This window comes from Anomaloglossus baeobatrachus, chromosome 2, assembly GCF_048569485.1.
Source record: "Anomaloglossus baeobatrachus isolate aAnoBae1 chromosome 2, aAnoBae1.hap1, whole genome shotgun sequence".
In the NCBI taxonomy this organism is placed as follows: Eukaryota; Metazoa; Chordata; class Amphibia; order Anura; family Aromobatidae; genus Anomaloglossus; species Anomaloglossus baeobatrachus.
Window position 1 is genome coordinate 434,984,171 of NC_134354.1, and position 17,752 is coordinate 435,001,922.

The 17,752-nt window shown below is 50.8% G+C and overlaps 1 protein-coding gene across 1 annotated transcript in view; it reads right to left on the reverse strand.

Moving 5' to 3' along the window:
* CA4 (carbonic anhydrase 4) overlaps nucleotides 1-17,752 on the reverse strand; it is a 79,116-nt gene that overhangs the window by 12,946 nt on the left and 48,418 nt on the right. The window contains exon 4 of the mRNA XM_075334176.1: nucleotides 1,400-1,551. Coding sequence (XP_075190291.1) covers nucleotides 1,400-1,551 — 152 coding nt within the window. The remainder of the gene's footprint in view (nucleotides 1-1,399; nucleotides 1,552-17,752) is intronic.

The following is a 17,752-nucleotide window of genomic DNA, read 5'->3' on the forward strand; positions in this document are numbered from 1 at the left end:
AAGCTTTCGAGACTACTCAGGTCTCTACTTCAGGCTCAATATAACACAAAATCTGAAGAGTCACATATTTATACACAACAGGACATAGAATGGGGCAGTAAATAAAACAAGTTATGTGAAGCAGAACTATCACTATGGCAAGAGGACAAACTGTTGTGGCCACCATAAGGTTGTTTGACAACCATGATTAAGGCATCAGCTGAGACACGTAGTTTTCTAGGGGTATCTTTTTTTATACCACATTTTTAAAGTCTTTGACTGTTTTTTTATATTTTGGAGTCATTAAAAGCTTTTTCACGTCAATAATACAAGCTTCCTCCATATAGTCGGATTTTTCTCTTTTTTGTTATTGGATTTCCAGTACAGACCGGGGCCTGTCCATGCTGATTGGGGAGCGATCTTAAGAGGGTATCCGGTGAGCTGACTTTTTCCTTTATCCTACCTTACATGAAGGCTTATGACTTTTATTGAAAAGAAGGGGGCTATATCAGTCATTAATATTTTTGTGAAATGTCAGAATGTATTTTTGTACATTCTGAGTTGTTTAGTTATTATTCTCACTTTAATAGATGAAAATAAACAATAAAAATGAGAAAATTTAAATGTTTTCATTTACTTGCATAATAATTCTGCACACTAATAGTTGCCCAATAATTATACATACAGAGATATTCTCCTAAGAAAGACAAAACCTCACTTTTAAGGCGGCGTCACACGCTACGATATATCTAACGATATATCGTCGGGTCACGGAATTCGTGACACACATCCGGCATCGTTAGAGATATCGTAGCATGTGACAGCTACGAACGACTGTTAACGAGCAAAAATATTCACCTTATCGTTGCTCGTTGACACGTCGTTCATTTTCATAATGTCGTTCCTCCTTCTGCACGCCAGTTGTTCATCGTTCCTGAGGCAGCACACATCGCTACGTGTGATATCCCGGGAACGACGAACACAGCTTACCTGCGTCCCGCCGGCAATGAGGAAGGAAGGAGGTGGGCGGGATGTTTTGGCTGATCATCTCCGCCCCTCTGCTTCTATTTGGCGGGCGCTGTGTGACATCGCTGTGACGCCAAACATCCCTCCCCCTTCAGGAAGAGTATGTTCGCCGCCCACAGCGACGTGGTTATGGAGGTAAATACGTGTGACGGGGGTTACCGACTTTGTGCGACACGGGCAACGATTTGTCCGTGACGCACAAACGAGGAAGGCGGGTGCGATCGCTTATGCGATCGCACGATATGTCGCCCTGTGTAACACCGCCTTTACTCTTAAATATTCAGATATATTATCGTGTGGTTTGATTGACAACAATGTAGTTGTTCAGTAATAAAATTGATCTAAAATACAAATTGCCTAATAATACTAAGCACTGTGTATTAGAACATCTTACCTCCATTGGATATCTTACTCCATTTAGAGTATGCTCTGATCCTTTGATTCCTTCATTGCCCCAGTGAAAGTGAAGCTGTGCAATGCTGTATGTACCTGAGAGGCCTCCTGCAGAAATTTCTATTGTTTCTGTTCCAACTGGAGTCAGCACAGCTAAGAATAAAATATGGACAAAACTGATCAGCGTGAACATGAATAATAGTATAGTTTTCATTGCATACCAAAATTATATACAGAACATGTTGCAGTTTCATACATTCTTATTATTAATGCAATATAACTAGAGGTTGCCTAGATTATTTTACAAATCAAACAGTTAAATGTTAGAAATGTTTCACAAATTAAAAAAAAGGAAAAAAAAAACCAAAAGAAAATAGTAAATTAAAGATAGATATGACAGTCTGATTAACAAATACATAACAGAAATTATACCCTTGCAGTGAGTATAGAAAGGTGTCAGTTTTGAACATTTCTATACATGTAATGCAACATTTTTTTTTTGCAATTTTTTTGCATTTATGCATGCAGATCACATTTGGTTACAGCACTTACATAGGACTTAAAGGGAATTTGTCACCAGCTTTTTGCCATTTAATCTGAGAGCAGCATAATGTAGGTAAAGAGAACCTGATTCCAACGATTTTTCATTTACTGGGGTGTTTAGTGTAGATTTTATATAATCACTGTTTAGTCAGCAGGAGATTATCTTTAGTGGACTACTTGGCCTACTGCCAGTTAGTCAAGCATGAGCTCTTTATAACCCCTCCCCACCACTGCTTGGCAGTTTTCTGTGTACAGTGTACATGGGTAGAAAGCTGCCAATCAGTGGTGTGGGTGGGGTTATAGAGGACCACATTCAAATACCTTTCAAATATACTGGAGATCAAATTTAGAGAGCAACACACAATTTCCTAAATGTTAAGGTCATTGTGTTGTTCTTTGTGTATATACTAACATGATTAAACCTGCAGTATTTTAAGTTTATTTCATAAATTTAATTTATTGTAAAGCACATAATAAAAATGTAAATGATTTAAATGTAAAAAAAATAAATAAATAAAATTAGAGAACACTTTCAGATATTGCTGTTAATCTGGCACCAGATGCTAATTTCTTTAATTATCTGACAAGCCCTATTTAACAGGTAGCCTAACTTTCCATTTAGCACTAATTTTTAAAAAAATGGTGTGCTATGCCAAAGTGGCTGAAACCCTCCGGCAGCAGGTTATCCAAATGAAGGCCAAAGGGGGGACCCTATCAGCCATAACAAGAGAAGTTGGTCGTTCCAAGTCTGTGATTTTGAGAATATTGCATCTTTAAAACATCACAAACCCTTTCCAGATCCCCCAAAAAGGCTGGTCACCCTCGAAAGACAAATGCAAAAGAGGACAGGATAATGCAGAGAATCTCCATGGGTAATTGTTTCAACACTGCAGCTGGAATTGATCGCCAGTTCAGAACTTAACAGGGTACGGATCTGTCTCGTCATACAGTGTCACAACGTTTAAGAGCATTTGGACTGAAAGCCCACTCTGCAGTGACCACACCTCTCATTAGCAGAAAGACTCAAAAGGCTAGACTCACCTTTGGTGAGGAGCGTGTTGTATGGACAGAGGAGAAGCGGTCGACAGTTCATTTTAGTGATGAAAGCAAGTTTAATTTATTTGAGTCTGATGGGAAACATTATGTTCATCTACAAACTGGTGAAAGACTGAACCCAAAGTATGTTAAGAAGTCAGTGAAAGGTGGTGGAGAAAGTGTCATGGCTTAGGGAAAGTTTTCTGCAGCATGATTTGGACCTCTCATACAGGTACATGGCAGAAAGAATTCAAGGGTATATCAGAACCTTATTCAACAACATGTGGTTCTTTACTTGTGTTCATCACTCAATCAGCCAGCAATTCTCATGCAGGACAATGTCCCCTGTCACACAGAAAAATGGGTAAAACAGTTCCTTGAAACAGGAAATATTGACAAAATGAAATGGCAGCCCAGAGTCCTGATCTAAACCCAATAGAAAACCTCTAGAACATCCTTGGTGACAAAATCACAATAGAAACTCACAATAGTTAAAGAACTTTGGAAGAGACTAGAAGAAGAGTGGACAAAAATCACACCAGAGCAGTGTGAGAGACTAGAGATGTCCTGTGGCCACAGATATGCTGAAGTCATTCAAAGCAAAGGCCTGTACACTTCCTACTGATTGGTGAGAAAATAAAGGTTTTATGTTGATAAACTTTGGATCTTTTGTACAACACTGTTCTAGTGGCATGGTATACCCCTTACAAAAAGCCCTTCAAATGTTGATCAATGTAGATACCATTATTTCTGAAAAAAGCAAGTGAGTGATCCATTGTTCTCTAATTTTCTCAAATAGAAAAAAAGTGATTACCGTATTTTTCAGATTATAAAACGCACTTTTCCTCCCAAAAATTTGGGATGAAAATGAGAGGTGTGTCTTAAATACGAATGCAGTTTACCGGGAGGTTGTGAATGGGCTCTGTGCTGGCTGTGTCGCGGGCGGAGGAGGGGACGCCGCACTCTCCCTCTGCTCGGGTCCGGCTGCCGCGGCTGCTGCGGCCTGCTGCTGCTGCTCGGTGGCTCGAGTGATGGGCCGGATCCCGGGGACTCGAGCGGCGCTCCTCGCCCGTGAGTGAAAGGGGGTTTTTGGGTGTGGGGATTGTTTATTGTCCGTGACGCCACCCACGGTTGTGGTGATTTGTTGACACCACCGCTGCTCTGTATGGGGATCCCGGGAAGGATGGTATGGAGCAGCCAGTTGTTGTGTTGCCCCTACGTGGGTTGGTGATCCCAGGGCCCAGTGATGAGGTGGGTGATGCAGGGCTTGGTGGGCGCAGGGACTCGGGGGCAGCGCTGTGCCTTGCGGCACTGTGGTACTCACTCAGCCTGAGACGATGACACAGTTCTCGGTAAAACACACGGCTGGAAGGACGGTTCCCACAGACGGCTGCACTTGCTTTCCCCAGTAGGTGACGGTGACGGTCCCTCTGTCCTGCACCTATGATGATAATGGTTGCGATGGGTTCCCACCGGTAACCCGCTCCCCGGCTTGGATATGGGCCGGAGGAGCCCTACTTTGCCCGCAGGCACTGGCCCTGAGAAACTGGTGCCCTGGCGGTGGCGGTGTCTCTCCGTTGCGGTTGGACTGTTGATTTCAATCGGGACTTGGTTGTTAGGAGACAGACGTCCCCTTCACTGACGGATTTAGCAAATTATGGCAACTCCTAGCCTTGCCGGGATCCGAAAGGCCCCTGCCCTGGTGCTGACTGTTCTTCGTATACTGCTCCAGACCGCCGGGTCACCACCCGTCCGCGGTCCTTCCAGCAACCTCCGAACAGTCCCTCTGCAGACTATCACCGCCGTCTGCTGACCTTGCTGTCACTGTCCGGGGCACACACCCGGACCAACTTCAGGCTTTCTTAACTGTTGCTTTTTTACTTCTTCACTCAAGCTCCTCTACTACTTCACTGTTTACTCCTTCACTTCCCTAGCTTGACTTGCCTGGTTCTCCCGCCTCCAGGGCTGTGTACTCCTCGGTGGGCGGAGCCAACCGCCTGGCCCACCCCCTGGTGTGAACATCAGCCCCTGGAGGAAGGCAACAAGGATTTTGGTTTAGCTTTGGTGTTCCTAACTGGGGTGTAGGGTGTGGTGGTGGTGTGACCTGTGACCCCTGGCTTGCCCAGGGCGTCACATTCCCCCTTAGCAAAATGCAGACCGTCCGCGGGCTGCCCGTCCAACACCGGTTTTATTTTCTGAAAAATATATGAAAAGGTAAATGGTAAACATTACAACTTATGACGTCATCCCACATCGGGAGGTTCAGTTCTTAAACGTTGCAAACGGTTTACAGTTACGGTCTCCGCTCTCTCCCACCCAAGCAACCTGGCCCTGATGCTGCCCCTTAAACCCAGGCAGCACCCCTTGACCCCAGTCCAGCACAAGTTACCCGAGCGGGATCTGTCCTTCCCCTCCAGAGGGTAGCCACCGGTTCCTGTGGTGGCTGGGCCCCAGCCTGCTCTGCTGAGGGCCCTCCCTCCAACCTGCCTCTCCGGAGGCGGTAACTGCGGAAACGGTAACGGTAAAACAACTTATTTACATGCCACTAATGTTTGTGGTTGCCCTGCAAGTTCACGGGCTTGTCCATGGAAAGTTCTCCATGCTAAACTTTTTAAACGGTCCCCACGGGGACAACGGTGCCGGCAACGGCCGTTTTTCTCACAATCTCGGTGAATCAGGTGACTCCATCAGTTGATCACTTTCATTGCAACTTTTTTCAAACTTTCAAACACAAAACTCAGTGGGGGTCCCAACGGGTACTGGACAATGGTGCTCCGCTGCCTTTACTCAGGTTCTTCTGTCGAGGCGGCCCCATCCTCCGCCACCAGCATATCAAACATGCACTGACATGCTTGCTGTGGCAGGGGTACCCGGTACCCATTTCCACCGGTACGCGGGGTATGGACAACCACGGGGTCTCCTACATAGCGGGAACGCTCACTTGCCTCTTCAAACTCAACAGCGGACCCGAGGCTGGGGCAGGAGTCGTCATCTCTTGTTCCTGCGTCAGGCGGATTGCCGCCAGCTGTCGCAGCTTCCTGGCCTCCAGCATCCAGCACTTCAGACCCTTCCGCGGTAGCACGGAGCAGCATATTAGGCGAGCTTACACTGAGGCGCCCCATAAGTAACGGCAAGGGAGATGCATAGGCCAAGACTAGGCCGGGCCCTTCAGCCGCAGCGGCCAGTCCGGGTAGGACATAGGGACGTGGGTCACCAGTCGACTCTGCTACATCCATTTCCCCTCCGTACATCGGGACAGTTGTAATCAGCTCCTCCACCTCGTTGGTCCACTGCTCCATCATCCGGAAGATCTGATCCTGCTGACGCTGGTGGAATTGCATCACCCGAGCCTTCATCCAGGCCACGGTTCCAGGCTCAGGGTCTGGCACGGTCACTGCCGGGACTTCTGGCACCATGCTGTTAAGGGGCCGCGGTCCTAGCGGTTCCCCCTGGTGCACTTCAGGGACGTCCTGGACATCTGCAGCCGGCTCGCCCGCCAAGGCGGCTTGGCAGGGTATCGCTACCGGGTGGACAGGTAGCGGGCCTAATGGCGGGGCGGCAGCAGCTATCACGGGTAGCGGGGAGAGAGGCAGGATGAGCGGAAGCCGGCCGGGCCCCTCAGCTCCAATGGCCGATCCCTCCGGAATACAGGGGCGTGGGTCGCTTACCCGCTCCTCCAAATCCTCTTCTGCTTCGCGTCTCCACATAGCAGCCACCACGTCCGCCATGTCGGTCTCCCACTCCTCCAAGAGGAGTTGCATATGGGCCTGCAGACGATTACTCAGCGGGACGGTCCGGTCCCTCAACCACGTCGCCGTGCCGGGCGTGGGGGTCTTGCTGTTATTGATTGGAGCGGACATCTCGGCAGTCATGCTTTCCAGGAACAGGGTGACTGCAGAGTCCTGGCGTCCCTGCTTTTATAGCTGCGCTCACATGCAGCCAGCCACCATCGCGTCCCCCTTAGCTTCTTTTCCGGCCCCTCCTCTATTGGGGCGGGGTTTTGGCCTTCGCGCCTCTGCTACTCGAGAAGACGCTCGAGCGGGAACTTTTCGCGCCAAAGATGGCGACTTCCGAAATTTTTCAGCCGGATACCTCCGGCGGTTACAAGTCGCACCTCTACCCAACGGCAGAGCGGTAAGATCCTGTTCGTGACGCCAAGTTGTCGCGGGCGGAGGAGGGGACGCCGCGCTCTCCCTCTGCTCGGGTCCGGCTGCCGCGGCTGCTGCGGCCTGCTGCTGTTCGGTGGCTCGAGCGATGGACCGGATCCCGGGGACTCGAGCGGCGCTCCTCGCCCGTGAGTGAAAGGGGGTTTTTGGGTGTGGGGATTGTTTATTGTCCGTGACGCCACCCACGGTTGTGGTGATTTGTTGACACCACCGCTGCTCTGTATGGGGATCCCGGGAAGGATGGTATGGAGCAGCCAGTTGTTGTGTTGCCCCTACGTGGGTAGGGGTTGGTGATCCCGGGGCCCAGTGATGAGGTGGGTGATGCAGGGCTTGGTGGGCGCAGGGACGCGGGGGCAGCGCTGTGCCTTGCGGCACTGTGATACTCACTCAGCCTGAGACGATGACACAGTTCTCGGTAAAACACACGGCTGGAAGGACGGTTCCCACAGACGGCTGCACTTGCTTTCCCCAGTAGGTGACGGTGACGGTCCCTCTGTCCTGCACCTATGATGATAATGGTTGCGATGGGTTCCCACCGGTAACCCGCTCCCCGGCTTGGATATGGGCCGGAGGAGCCCTACTTTGCCCGCAGGCACTGGCCCTGAGAAACTGGTGCCCTGGCGGTGGCGGTGTCTCTCCGTTGCGGTTGGACTGTTGCCTTCAATTGGGACTTGGTTGTTAGGAGACAGACGTCCCCTTCACTGACGGATTTGGCAAATTATGGCGACTCCTAGCCTTGCCGGGATCCGAAAGGCCCCTGCCCTGGTGCTGACTGTTCTTCGTATACTGCTCCAGACCGCCGGGTCACCACCCATCCGCGGTCCTTCCAGCAACCTCCGAACAGTCCCTCTGCAGACTATCACCGCCGTCTGCTGACCTTGCTGTCACTGTCCGGGGCACACACCCGGACCAACTTCAGGCTTTCTTAACTGTTGCTTTTTTACTTCTTCACTCAAGCTCCTCTACTACTTCACTGTTTACTCCTTCACTTCCCTAGCTTGACTTGCCTGGTTCTCCCGCCTCCAGGGCTGTGTACTCCTTGGTGGGCAGAGCCAACCGCCTGGCCCACCCCCTGGTGTGAACATCAGCCCCTGGAGGAAGGCAACAAGGATTTTGGTTTAGCTTTGGTGTTCCTAACTGGGGTGTAGGGTGTGGTGGTGGTGTGACCTGTGACCCCTGGCTTGCCCAGGGCATCACAGCTGCAGTGGTGTCTGTGCTGGCGGCTGTGCTGGCTGTAGTGGGGGCTGTGCTGGCTGTGGTGGGGACTGTGCCGAAGGCTGTGCTGTCTGCTGTGCAGGCTGTGTTGGCGGCTGTGAGGGGCAGCTGTGCAGGCTGCTGTGGAGCAGGGCGGTATGGCAGGTGTCCCAGATGCTCTGTCGGTGGTGTGGGTTTCATATAATGGTGCTTGAGTCTGCGCACGTGCCGCCTCTGGCACATTGATCTTCCAGCAGCGGACTTAAGGAAAATGGTGCCCGGAGGTGGCACGTGCGCAGATGTGATCTCAGCTTGTCATTGAGCCGAGAGCTCAATCTGCGCATGTGCAGACTTCGGGCGCCATTTCTTTGAAGCCCGCACTACTGACAGAGCATCTGGGATGCCCAGCACACCACCCTGCTCCACCCAGCCAGCACAGCCCTCACCGCTGCCAGCACAGCCCCCACCGATGCCAGCATAGCCCCCACCGCAGCGCCTGCAGCATCGCCCTACTCCAGTACCGTCCCTGCCTCCTGTGACCCCGCTCCATCACCACTGCTGCCCCCCCTCCAGTAAGACACCACCGGAGTATAAGATGGACCCTGTTTTTTTTTTTTTTTACCTTTTATCTTATAAAACGAAAAATATGGTATATCAAAATGACAACAGCTCAGTAAGTGACACATTGCGGGAATCAGGGTCTCTGTCTCTACATTATGCTGCTCTCAGATGGGGGAGCATAAACCCTGAGACAGATTCCCTATAAATATCTGTAGATGTGTACAAGTCTAGGGTCAGAGTTAACAAAAAGCAAAATTCCTAAAATATCAATTTATTAAATATGCATTAAAATTGTCATTGGACAAATAACAAAAAAACAAAAAACTCCCCATAAAAAGTTTCACACAGTAAGGACGGATTTGGAAAAAACAAGGTGGGTATACAGGGCTGCCGGACCGGATCAATCTAAAGCGGGATTTACACGCTGCGACATCGGCAACGAGATATTGTCGGGGTCACGTCGTTAGTGACGCACATCCGGAGCCGTTACCGACATTACAGCGTGTAACGCAAATGAGCGACGATCAACGAGCCCAAAAACGTCAAAAATCGTTGCCCGTTGTCACGTCGCTCATTTCCATAATATCGTTGCTGCTGCGACAGGTACGATGTTGTTTGTCGTTCCTGCAGCAGCACACATGGCTATGTGTGACGCCGCAGGACCGACAAACATCTCCTACCTGCGTCCACCGGAAAAGGAGGAAGAAAGGAGGTGGGCGGCATGTTCCGGCCGCTTATCTCCGCCTCTCCTTTTCTATTGGGCGGCGGTTCAGTGATGCTGCTGTGACGTCGCTGTGACACTGAACGAACCGCCCCGTTAGAAAGGAGGCGGATCGCTGGTCACAGCGACGTCGCAGAGCAGGTATGTATGTGTAACGCTGCCGTAGCGATAATGTTCGCTACGGCAGCGATCACCACTTATCGCATGTGCGACAGGGGCGGGTGTTATCACGCTCGGCAGCGTGTCGCAGCATGTAAAGCCCACTTAATACTTAAGTTGCCCTGCTAATACCCCTAATGAACCACCCTACCTGCCTGTGGAGGTCGGCACCCTAATCAACGCAAATGGCGCTCCCGCTCACCATGGTCAATCCCTAAAGGTCCCTAAGCTGTCCCTCTCTCACCATATGAGTACCAAAACACCACTAATCACATACATCAAAAAACATCTCTCTATGTCTGGTCCCTACTGTACAACCAGGCTCCTGACCTCAACGTGATATCCTTAATCAGCTGATAACCACTTCACATTGAATCTCTGCGTCCATCAAACATTGAGTGAGTAACTGCAGTAATAGTGTTAATGCACCAACCAGTTATTCACATCAATGAATGTTAATGTGCATACAAATCTAATTCACATGCAGTATATGGTAACACAGATGTTTGGATAAATTATTTCCCTTTAGACGTTTGATGTCATATCGTAGACTTGACGTATCTATAGGGATAAGCGGGTCTACAATGACAAACTTCCCCTTACCACTATACTTAAAATAACGACACAGACTACGACTTTATTGCCGAATGGCCACAGCTTTATTAAACAGTATATAAGTACCAAACTCGTGTGTCAACATGTCACCCCATTAACACCTGAACCTGTACATATATACTTATTCTCCACAAAATGACACCTGATAGGTCCATCTGAGAGGCCAACCATCATTTCTATCCCCCGGCCGTAACCTCCAACCGGCCCAGGGGACCACCTCGGCCGTGACCAACCGACCCGAGATGTGGGGTAATTAACGTTCAATCGTTAATTACCCCTCCCCAGAACCTGCAGGACCTCCGCCCATTAGTTCCCATCCAAATCAAAGCCACTCCCCCTGAGTGGCTTCATACAAACAAACCGACTGTCGGTACACCAAACCTCTCTGAACGGACCTATCACCCCGCCACAGTGACCTCTTACTTGGCCCGGGCCCTCCACACCCCCAATGCTTGTTCCAATCCATCCCTCAAACCCAACATCCACAAATCCAAACCTATGTCTGTGAGATGGACCCCATCACGCCTCAAATACTGCTCGGTGGACTCCTCTAACTCCCTATGTCGGACCACCAAACCTCCGTTCCGCGCTACGAACCTGCCAATCGCCCGATTCAATTTCACCCGGGCCCTGTTAATCCGATCCACCGACCTTGCGAAATGCCACTGCGTCCGGGCTATGATATCGGACCACACAATCAAGATGCCAGGGAACGCCCTCCACAAATGGAGCAAGTCCAACTTGATATCCCTTTTTAACTCTCTCGCTGCCCTCACTCCAAGGTCATTCCCCCCCACATGCAGAATTAGAACATCAGGTTCCCAGTCAATACGGCTATAATACGCCACTTCAGGGCGAACTCTACCCCAGGTCATGCCCCGAATTCCGAGCCATTTCACACGGGCTTCCGACATCGCCGCTCCGAACTGCCGACCGTCCCGACGAACATTCGCCCGCAAAGCTCCCCAAAACACAAAGGAGTGCCCGAGAATCCACACGAGGCATGGACCTACAAAATATAAAGACCATGAATACAACAACAATTGCACAAGAAAAACTGCCCACCAGAACATAACTCAATCTAGTAACCCATGTCACCAACCATCACCTAATCAGATGTGGTCTAATATACAAACGAAACCTGGAAGATTCCCATCTCCCAATCCGCCGGATCCAATCCTCACTCAGCCCCCACCTAGCAGCTTCGGTCGCTGCCCCAATCCGGAAGGAGTGGGACCCGTAATCCCTTGGCTCCTCCCCCGCCCGTATTAAAGCCGTCTTCAGGATGCGATAAACTGGAATCGTGATAAAGCGGATCCATCCACATGCCTAAGGAAAACACCGGGGTAGCCACCCCGCACCTTCAAAAACTCTGTCACCTGAACCACTGGGCATAGGTGGTGCCCTGGCAATTCAAACAACACCACCAGACGTCCCCGACCTATTTGATCCGTCTTTGAAAACCGTAGCTGGCATTCGACTCTATCCCTCCCAAGCATAACATCCCCCAACAACAGCCCGCCTACTGCATGCCTGGCAGGGCTAACCAATTCTCCGATGCGGAAAGCCCCAAAGAATGCCAATACGAAGACAACCGTAAACAAGGCTCGTTCATAAGCGGACGAGCATATATCCCCCAAACACCCCACCAAACGAGCCAACAACAGGAACGCTATCGGCCGTCTCCTGTCCCGCGACCGCGCCCCCTTTCGAAAACCCTTCATCGCCTGCCGCACCAGGAAATCCTTTGTCGCGTCCCGAACCCCTTGCATTTTAAACAAGAAGGCTAACGCCGCCAACTTGTAACCTATCACCCAAACAGACCGACCTGCTGAAAAATCCCCGCTAATCAACAACAAAACCCCCAGCACTCGGCCCGTGTAACCAGGCTCCATAAAATCTGCCTTCTCCAATTCCTCCCATTCCTGCCACACAGCCCGGTATCGGCACCAAGTAGCCTCAGCCACCGATCTCCTGATTCCCTCAAATACTACACCGACGCCAGGTCCCACAGCCATGCCGGGCATAGTTGTCCATCCTCGTCCGCTCCTGGCACCAGTCTCCTGAACCTGTGGAACTGAAACCGAGATAGCGCATCAGCCACTTCATTTTGCACTTCGGGCACATGCCGCGCCACTACACAAATGTTTAGCTCTAAGCAACGCAACACCAAATGTCTCAAGTACCCCACTACCGGGGGCGATTTTGCCGACAATGAATTGATAGAATGCACCACTGCCATGTTATCACAATGCAAGCAAAGCTTCTTGCCCGCAAATTTGGGGCCCCACAACTCCACCGCCACTATGATGGGGAACAGTTTCAGCAGCGCCAAATTCTTCACCAACCCCTTTTCCACCCAAAGCCGTGGCCATTTGCCAACACATCAATGTGTCCGAAAAATTGCCCCAAAACCCGATGCCCCCGCCACATCCGTAAACAATTCCAGCTGGCTATTTGACAATGCCTTGCTCATCCATAACGTCCGTTCGTTGTATCGGTCGAGAAACGCATCCCACACCAGCAAATCTCCTTTCATCACCTTTGTCACTCTGACAAAATGATTCGGAGCTATCACCCCTGCCGTCTCGCTCGCCAGTCGCCTATTAAATATTCGCCCCATCGGCATAATGCGACAGGCAAAATTCAACTTCCCAAGCACTGACTGCAAATCCCGTAACCGCACCTTCTTAGCCCGGCACAACAACTGCACTGACGCCTTCAAATCACGCAGCTTGCCCTCCGGCAATCGGCATTCCATAGCCACCGTGTCAATTTCAATGCCCAGGAAATACAGGAACGTCACTGGTCCTTCCATTTTCTCCTGTGCCAACGAAATGCCCAGGCTTCCTGCTATGCGTTCTAACGTAAATTACAAGAAGGAACAAACCGAGGAGCCCGCTGGGCCAACGCAAAAGAAATCATCCAAATAGTGTATCACTGAGTGGACACCTGCCACATTCCTGACTACCCATTCCACAAACGAACTAAACGCTTCAAAATAAGGGCACAAAATGGAACAACCCATGGGCAGGCACCGATCCACATAGTATTCACCATCCCACATGCACCCCAAAAGGTGAAAACTCTCCGGGTGCACCGGAAGTAACCGAAAAGCTGCTTCCATGTCCGCCTTAGCCATCAGGGCCCCTTGCCCGGCTACCCGCACTAACTCCAACGCCTTGTCAAACGATACATAACAGACCGCCGAGAACTCAGGTGAAATCCCGTCGTTCACCGACAACCCAGCCGGGTAAGAGAGATGATGAATGAGCCGAAACTTGTTCGGCTCCTTCTTGGGTACCACTCCAAGCGGCGAAATCCTCAAGTTGGAGAGTGGCAGGTCCTTGAACGGACCCGCCATCCTCCCCAACTCCACCTTCTTCTGCAGTTTTTCCATCACCACCTCCGGATGTTCTTTTGCGGACCTCAAATTACCCGGGCGAAACACCGGCGCCCCAGATTCAAACGGAATCCGGAAACCCTCCTTAAAACCCGTCGCCAACAGCTCCGCCGCCCGAACATCCGGATATCTATTTAAATAGGGAAGCATCGCATCGACCTTCACTGGCGTCCTCCCTTTTTCCAGAACCTTCCCCCGACTTTCCTTTTCCTTTTTTGAAACACCTGGCCAAAGAGTGGGAACCTCCACAACCGGAACACTCGTGTTTGAACCGACATGACGCCCCAAACTTACATTGCCCCTCATTAAATTGCCAACAAGCCCCTTTCTTTTGTCCAGTCGAGGACCCGCCACTCGCACCCGGGCTCCCGGCACCCCCTCAAAAGGGCTGCGCCGGAGCCGTCATTAAACGCATCCACAGAAAAATATATTTGTGGTCCCACCGGATGCCATGCCGCAGAGCCTTCCATTGCCGGAACTGCTCGTCATATCGCAGCCAGCCTAAACCACCGTACACCCTGTATGCCTCGCCGATCGAGTCCATATAGCCGAAAAGGGCAGAACAATGCTCTGGCTCCTTTTCCCCAACCACGCTGGCTAATATCGCAAAGGCCTGTAGCCAGTTAGTAAACGTTCTCGGGATCAACCTATACCTCCTTTTTTCCTCATCCTCCTTTTCTTTTTTAGAGTCACTTGGCTTCACTTTATCCAAGTTAAACTTTTCCAAGGGAAGCAGGGAAAAAATTTCCACATACTCCCCTTTCCATATCTTCTCTCTCACCTCCTTTTTCAAATGCACCCCTAACGGACTCTCAAAGCACACGTAAACTTTGCTCCGTGCCCTATCGTCCAAACGCACAACCTCATCCTCCTTTTCTTTATCCTTCTCCGCGTCCTTGCTAACCATCGCCTCGGCCGCCGCGCCGTCTGCCTGACCCGCAACAACCGTCGGCACAACCTCCTGAGCCTCTACCTCGCGCATCGGTACCACCGGCAGCACACCGACCGTGGGGCCCACCCATGCCCCCACTGGGGACCCAGGTCCGCTTCGACCTGACCGATCAGCCGATAACCCCTGCAACACCCCCAACAGCTGCCCCCAAAACTCCACCCCAGGTAACCCCGACTGACCGACCGCACTAACCCCCGGCAAACTAGCCCCCGCAGTGGAACCCCCGCCCCCGCTAACACTTCCCACAACATAAAACATATTGGTTGTCCTCTCACCGAGCTGCCTCTGAACTGAATCCGGAGCAGCCGTAACACGAACATCCTGCTGCCGCTCCATCCGTCCTGCCGCCTCCTCCGGTCCTTCTTCCTCGCCAGAATAAGAAGAGCTGCTGGAGTCCGCTGGGGGGACCAGCGAGGGGACAGCCCGCACCTGGCGGCCGTCAACCCCCACGGACACCGCACCCTGCTCCTCCGTGCGCCTCCTGCTTGGCCTCTTTCTCCTGCCGCGACGCGGCGTCCTGCCGCCATCTTTCTTTGCTGCCCCTGCCTGCTGCACCGCTGAAACCTCTGTAGCTCTCGGTGGTCTCCCTCCCTGACTGCAGGAAGGCCATGTCTCTCCCTCCGGATGTTGGGATCTCCCCCCAGCCTGATCCCCGCTGGGAGGTACCGTGACAACGGACCGCAGCAAGGGGCCCTGCGGACTGCAGGACCCTACCACCAGCCCTCTCCGACTACCGCTCCCGTCTGCGCCGCCCCTCCGTCCATGATCTCTCCGCTGCCGACTGCAGGGAGTCTCCACCTCCGCTCCATGGCGCCAGGCACCACCCCCAGCCAGCACTTCACTGGGGGCTGCCGTTGCTCTGGTCAATGGCCGTGCAGGCCGCAAACTGGAAGTAGGCCTCGCCGAAGCTCCGCCCACCTCCGGCCCGCGGGATCTCCGGCGAGGATTCCTCCCGGCGGCCGGTGATGCTCCTGAAAGGTGAGGAGGGCTCCGCTGCCCCGGAGGGTCCCCAAGGAGGCTCCTAGGTCTATTGCCTCTCCCCCTGCCGGGGGAGTAGCGCTCCGGCGGTCGCGCCTGCCGAGCGCGCAGCGCAGGTCCGGGCGCAGGAGCAGAGATAGCCGCTCCAGCCCCGCAGACCGCCTCCGGCTTTTCCCGCAGCGCGTCCACACCGATGGCCTCAGAGGCCTCACGCACAAGCTCCAGCAGCGCCGCGAGGTCCGCCATTGTTCGGTCAGGGATGCAGCAGCACAGGAGGGACACGCTGTCTGTAGGTCAAAAGGGGCAGTGGCCTCTGCGCAGCCCTCTTTATACCCACCACAACACCCCACCCATATCTTGTCCCTCACCCAATCCCTTTCGCCGACTCTCCCACCAATCAGGCAGCCCCATGTACACCTCTAACCTTATAACTTAACTCTTTCCTACCCTAACCCTCCCGATCGTCATGGGGCCTATTCGCCCCTATGGGGCTCACTGCCCATCTCGACGTGTTTCTCCTGCCTCACAGGTTCATCAGGAGGCTTTGAAAAAGGGAAACATTTCCCAGGATGTGGCAGATACTGAATGTGCTCCTGCAGATAACTTAGCAGATAACACGTGTTACGTCCATCAATGGCGCCCTGATGGATGAATGGATGGATGGATGGATGTAACACATGTTATCTGGTAATTTCTGCACCAAGTCTGTATCTCTTGGCAGGAAAAAAGTGTGTTTTTTACGCAAGTTTTTGATGCTTTTTTTATGTGTTTTTTGCATGCATTTTCTATGCATTCTGGAGTGGAATAACGCTGCAAAAACAATGAAAGAATTGACATGCTGCAGATTCATTTCTGCATCAAATCTGGAAGGAAAAAAGCAACATGTGCACAAAACTTCCGGATTTTCATTGACTTTGCTGGAATAAGGATAGACATGCAGATTTGAGACAAAACTGCACTAAAAAACAAAGAAGATTAAAATGCACTGTGTGCACATGGACGGTTCACTTAACAGAAAACGGTACTTAATTATGTACATTTCAAACTGTTGATGTGTAAATACTATGTCACATGGATGTAGTAAATGGACACACAGATGAATAAAAATACAGACCAAAATCAAAAAATTTTCATAAGCTCGTCTGAACTGAGCCTAAAATGGATCACAGCTGGATTGCGCTTTAAGGGGATCTGTCATCAGATTATTTTTATATACACCGCGTGCAGAATTATTAGGCAAGTTGTATTTTAGAGGATTTTTTTATTATTGATCACAACTATGTTCTCAATCAACCCAAAAGACTCATAAATATCAAAGCTTAATATTTCTGGAAGTTGGAGTGTTTTTTTTTTGTAGATTTGGCTATCTTAGGAGGATATCTGTTGGTGCAGGTAACTATTACTGAGCAGAATTATTAGGCAACTTAATAAAAACCAAATATGTTCCCATCTCACTTCTTTATTTTCACCAGGTAAACCAATATAACTGCACAAAATTTAGAAATAAACATTTCCGACATGCAAAACAAAACCCAAAAAAAGTAGTGACCAATATAGCCACCTTTCTTTATGATGACACTCAACAGCCTACCATCCATAGATTTTGTCAGTTGTTTGATCTGTTTACGATCAACATTGCGTGCAGCAGCCACCACAGCCTCCCAGACACTGTTCCGAGAGGTGTACTGTTTTCCCTCCCTGTAGATCTTACATTTTATGAAGGACCACAGGTCCTCTATGGGGTTCAGATCAGGTGAACAAGGGGACCATGTCATTATTTTTTCATCTATTAGACCGTTGCTGGCCAGCCACGCTGTGGAGTAGTTGGATGTATGTGATGAAGCATTGTCCTGCATGAAAATCATGTTTTTCTTGAATGATACTGACTTCTTCCTGTACCACTGCTTGAAGAAGTTGTCTTCCAGAAACTGGCAGTAGGTCTGGTAGTTGAGCTTCACTCCATTCTCAACCCCAAAAGGTCCCACAAGTTCATCTTTGATGATACCAGCCCATACCAGTACCCCACC